At 36.8% G+C, this 6,000-nt stretch overlaps 1 protein-coding gene across 1 annotated transcript in view; it reads right to left on the bottom strand.

The window, feature by feature from the left end:
• Positions 1-5,215, bottom strand: part of LOC141431727 (ribonucleoside-diphosphate reductase large subunit-like) — a 5,514-nt gene extending 299 nt beyond the window's left edge. The window contains 7 exon segments of the mRNA XM_074092902.1: positions 6-94; positions 96-564; positions 567-747; positions 1,282-1,481; positions 2,090-2,267; positions 3,717-3,805; positions 5,007-5,215. Of these exon segments, the coding sequence (XP_073949003.1) occupies positions 6-94; positions 96-564; positions 567-747; positions 1,282-1,481; positions 2,090-2,267; positions 3,717-3,805; positions 5,007-5,046 (1,246 nt within the window). The 5' untranslated portion in view covers positions 5,047-5,215.
• Between the last annotated feature and the right edge of the window lie 785 nt (positions 5,216-6,000).

The raw sequence follows: 6,000 nt of genomic DNA, 5'->3' as shown, positions 1-6,000 counted from the left end.
GTTACAAGCATCTTTGTAGAGCATGAAAGGTGTTCCTGTTTCAACCTGGGTTTCTATAATAGCTTTCCATAGTAGCTGTGCCTTTATTGTTTTACAAATTGTTCTCTTGTTCATATTTCTCATACAGAGCTTGGAACTCGTCTCCCCAGCAATCTGCCAGGCCAGGGCTATCATGTGGGCACATTAGACTCCAGTTTTCATTATTTTCAACCCTCTTCATGAACAGATCTGGTATCCACAAGGCATAGAACAGCTCTCGAGCCCGTACTTCTTCTTTACCTGTGTTCTTCTTCAAATCTAAAAATTCAAATATGTCGGAGTGCCATGGCTCTAAGTATACTGCAAAGGCTCCTGGGCGTTTATTTCCTCCCTGATCAACATATCTAGCTGTGTTGTTGTAAACTCTTAACATGGGCACCAGTCCGTTGGATACACCATTTGTTCCAGCAATATAGGTTCCCTTGGCTCTAATGCAATGTACATGAACGCCAATGCCACCTGCAGATTTTGAGATAAGGGCACACTGCTTGAGAGTATCATAAATGCCTTCAATGCTGTCATCCTCATTGCAATGAGGAAGCACGACGACAGCTGCGGCCGGGGCGTCGCGGCAGAGAACAGGGTTGGGCTGGCATGGGTGAAATATTTTTCAGATAATAAATTGTAAGTATTGATGGCTGCATCAATATCTTCACCATGTATACCAATTGAAACTCGCATAAGCATATGTTGAGGCCTTTCTGCTACCTGTAAATTAAAGTATTTATATTAATAAATTTATGAAATGGCAATGATGATTTTGATGCATATTATATCAAATTAATGGCAGGAAGCATGCTCTTGGCCCAGCAGTGGGACACTTAAAATATTTTTTAAACTGAGTCATGGCATATAGATTACAAAAGAATATGGTATTTGACAACTCCTGAATTTGCCATTTCTTAATATTATTATGAAAATATAGATATACAGACAGTAGCGAAGAGAAAACTTAAATCAGTTGAAAATTGGATTTATAGTGATTTTTTTGAAAAATCTATATACCTATCTCTTTCTCAAACGCTTTTCTCTATGCAGCAAGTATGGAGGTACTGGTGTGTGACGTCACATGCCAGTATGTCATTCTCTGTCTAATCTTGAATTTCAAACCTTTATAACTTTGTGATTTGTAAAGGTAGCTTAATAATTGTTTCTCTATTCGATAACAGGCACTGTTTAGTTTTAATTTATAAAACATATACAAAATAGTCAAATACCATATTAAAATTAATGTTTGTTTACCTTATTGTCTATCTTCAGCAAATATGATCTTTCCAAAGTTTTGAATCCAAAATAGTTATATTTGAAATCTCTGTCATAAACAATAGCAGAGTCTAATCTCTCTTTGTTTTTCATTACTATATCATAATGAAAGTCTGAAATCATGGGTGAACGTTTCTTTGTGTGCTTGTTGACTATGTTGTATAAATCAGTTATCACATCTGAAATAATAATAGACGTGTGATTAGAGGCACTTCTTATTTTACTCAATATCCTATTCATAGTTCTAACATATTGTATTTGTGCATGTGTACCTAATGAATTTCTTTTATAACTCTAAATTTCATACATGAAGCTTAATAGACATAGAAAAAAAATATAATATAACAAACTAAATATAATAATAACTACCTATTATTTTATCAGTAGGTAGAAACTGTTGAGAAAACGAGTTATCTTTATGAAAAATATAAAGATCCTTATCAATAATAGTTATAACTAGCCAGTTACCCGCGACTCCGTCCGCGTAGAATTAGTTAATTGCTATCGCGCGGGAGAGTTTTTGTCCAGGATAAAACTATCCCATTTCATTCATCAGGACTCAAACTATCTGTGTACCGAATTCCATCTAAATCGGTTCAGCGGTTTAGACGTGACGAGGTAACAAACAAACAGACTTACAAACTTATGCATTAATAATATTAGTGGATAGTATAATATATAATAATAGTCTTAAGAGTTTGTATAACAACTATGGTAGGACATAATTTTATAACAGGCTGCAATCACCAATACCATCAGACATAAAGAGAAACCATTACATGTTTACCTGAAAAATGTTTCTTAGTTTCTTTTGTTAGATTAGATATAGCCAATCTGGCTGCCAGCACAGCATAATCAGGGTGATCAGTAGTCATTGTTGCCGCTGTCTCCGCAGCCAGGTTGTCCAGCTCCACCGTTGTCACACCAGAGTAAATACCACCTATGACCTTCAGTGTTATGGATACCTGTTGTAAAATGGGGGTTAGTTAAAAAATGCACAAAAAACGACTCTATTTCAATGACAGAGGGTTCAAATGTGCTTAATTACATTAATTTATTGAATCAGGGTTACTTTGCGGAGATCCATATCAATGAACTAAAAGAATTTCCTTGCTCACCCGCGACCTTACGATAACTAAGCTTTTGCAAAATATGCGTAGACATGCAGTTCCTCCACCTCCACACTGCAAGAACATACACAAATCACACAAACCCATCTATCACCACACCACACTTACGTTTCGAACTCAACCAGAGCTCATCTTCATAGTAACACAACTGTACACCTTGCTACCAGTTGTTAGACTAACAAACCACAACCACCGTTTTAATTTGTCACTGTAACTCCCCAAGTACCCACTTATATTTTTTCTCAAACAAAACAAAACTACCCACAAACAATTAATACATTTTAACCATCCTACAAATCTACCTTGATTTTTTATTTATTTACTGTCAAGGCGTGTTTTATTAACTACCATTGCTAAAATTAGACCTTTATCCACAACTGTCTGTTAGAGTAAGATGGTGGTATAGATATCCCATTCTAACAGATGGGTCCCCCGGACCGTTCGTTCGTCTGTTACGACTATTAGTCAAACACGTCAGTGTGGTGTGGTGGTGGTGATAGATAGGTGTATGATTTGTGTGTTCTTACAGTGTGGAGGTGGGGGAACTGCATGAACACGCGTATTTTGCATAAGCTCAGCTATCGTAAGGTCGCGGGTGAGCAAGGAAATTATTTTAGTTCATTTCTTAATTACATTGTTTAGGTTGCAGTGGTTGGTTGTGTTAGTAAAAATTTACTTGAAAGTTGGAAAATATCTGGCACTTTGTCTACAAAGAATTCGTTCATAGCGCACCCTCAATACATGCAAAATTTCATGGCAATCGGTTCTGTTAATTAACTAGTTAAGGTGTGAATACAAAACATACAAAGTAACAAACAAAACCTTTGAGGGTTGTGTGGTCAAACCCAATAATTATGTAAGGATGTAGTGACAAGGGTGACAATTCAATTCAGATAAAAATCAATGCAAGTATGATCAAAATAACACAACAAAAAAGTGTAGGATAATAATCCCGTTTTAAACTTAATCCCTTTTTTTATTTTGCCAATATTCTGTAACCCATGGAACGTCCTGCTTAATGCTGTGGAACAAATAGTTTGTGACTGGCCAATTTTAGTGACTGCATCATTTCGTTCATCTTCTAGCAAAGGGTACTTAAACAAAATGACCCAAAAGGCAGCAGGATGGATTAAGTATTCCCTGGACTGAATCCTTTTCAAGGGTAGGTTATCCTAATAATATTACAGATCCCAAGTCTGCTGTTATAAATTATTATTGCAAGTTAATACTGAATAATGAATAGTAATGGTAAGGTATCTGCCAACAAAATACACCAATACTTACAGGATCTACAAAATCCATGTTTAGTCCATAGCAGAGCTTCTTGATTCTAGATGTAATCTTGTCAATGTGGACTTCTTCTACTCTGCCACCTGCAAAAATATATGTTACAATACAATACAACATTAGATACAGGACAAACAGTACACATAAATGAAAGGTTCTTTACATAGTAATTACTTGCTATTAGCTATTACTTGTCTGCCAAAACTTAATTTATTGCTATCCTGCAGAAACTATGTAATTTTTTTGGATAAAAACTATCCCATGTTCCTAGGTCTCAAACTATCTCCATACCAAATCTCATTGGAATTGGTTCTGCAGTTTATGTGTGAAGAGGTGACAGTCAGACAAACAGTTACTTACACATTTACGATATTAGTAAGAAATTAAATATATGAGTTTACATTCACATTCAAATACGAGTTAAAATTCACAACAACAGAATTGTATGTAATGTTTCAATTTAAAAATACCACTTGAAAAAAAAGGAGTATGAGCAACCTTCATTACGTTTTTCTTTGAACTGTTTAAAAACATCAAATTATTACACATGTAGCAATTTTATGTCTGTGAATTTGTTTTTGTTTCAAACATAGCAAGCAATACAATGTAAATGTAGCAGACAAAGGTTTACTGTAAATTTTATCTTGCTAGAGGAACTCAACAATAGCACATTATTATAAAATTTACAGTAAACCTTTGTCTGGCTACATTTACAAAACACAATTCCAAGTGCAGTACTACAGTTTATCAACTATAAGCAGATGGTAGGCTCACTTGAGTCACTAAGTCTCCTTATATACCCAGCACCAGCTTTAAGGGGGGCGACTGGGGTAGCTGAAGCGTCGGGTCTAGTTTCATTTAATTATAAATGGAAGATTTGTTCTTCGCTTTGGTGAAAGGGGCGATTATCTTATACTGAATGACTTACCAAGTCTAGACAACCTATCTTAACAATGTCTTTGTTCTCTCACTAGGGCAACTAATTGGTATAGCTGACTACTGTATGTACCTGACATTATAGTGACTACAAAATTACGGAAAAACAAATAGTATAGCGGGGTTTTCAAGTCCCTATTGAAGTAGTTTAGAATTAGATAATTGGAGTCCCCTGTGGTCGGTGTCTGTTTGTCTAGTGATCTAGTTTGATCAGGCGTTTCATTATTTTCTTTACCTAATAAAGACAGGGGTAAAATCGAACTAAAATAATAGCAAGTAATGTTCTAAGGATGTGATTTTACTCTGCACCAGTTATAAAGGTACTTAACGACGGAATAGATAAGAACTCACCTCTCTTGTGAACATATAATTTATTCGACTTCCCAACCATGTTGACAGTCTGCAGGAAACCAAATATAAGTAATTAGCAGAAATTAACCAGAATAAACTTATTTCTGTTCAAGAATACCAATGAAAGATGATCAACGGACGTGATATACGCCGTGCGTGTGCGTGCGTTGCTTGACAACAAATTTGGCGGGAATTGGTGGTGAAATGAAAAAAGAAAGGAGACCACAGATATCATTAAATATGACTATTTGATGACTATTATGTATTTACTTTTGTTTGTCTGTGATGTACATGTTAAGGGCTGTTGCACATAATTAAGGTTTATGTTAAGGTTTTGGGACCTACTCAAAGCTCCATGCCTCTGCCAAGTTTATTAATGCAGAGGGCCTAACCTACTGCGGAAAATCGGAATTCGTATCGTACCGTCCCTCTCACTCTCGTATTAAATAGTATGTGTCAGAGAGACGGAACGACACGAACTTATTAAAGTACGGAATGGCCCGCAGTGTAGATGGGCTACTACAAAACTCGCAAATCGAAGTTCGAATTGCACTGTCCCTTTCACTTGCGTATTAAATGACGTAAGCGTCAGCGGGACGGCAACATACAAAGTTCGAGTTTTGCACTTCGTGGTATAGGGCCAGCAAGGCTACTACGAAACTCTAAACTCGAAGCTCGTGTCGTGCGGTCCCTCTCGCTCTCGAATTAAGTAGTGTAAGTGTCAGAGGGACCGCACGACACGAACTTCGAGTTTCAAGTTTCGTAGTAGCCCTGCAGTGCAGAATAAGAAATCAGCGATACAGGCATACTAATTAATACGTACATTGGCAATTAGATAGGGCCACCGCAAGCAGCTGGGCTACTCCGAAACTCGAAAGTCGAAGTTCTTGTCGTGCGGTCTCTCTGACACTTACACTGTTTGATATGAGAGCGAGAGGGACCGCACGCCACGAACTTCGACTTTCGAGTTTCGTAGTAGCCTTGCAGGATCTTC

This window comes from Choristoneura fumiferana, chromosome 10 (genome assembly GCF_025370935.1).
Source record: "Choristoneura fumiferana chromosome 10, NRCan_CFum_1, whole genome shotgun sequence".
Lineage (NCBI taxonomy): Eukaryota > Metazoa > Arthropoda > Insecta > Lepidoptera > Tortricidae > Choristoneura > Choristoneura fumiferana.
Note: the sequence above shows the minus strand (reverse complement) of the source record. Positions and strands in the feature narration are given on the sequence as shown.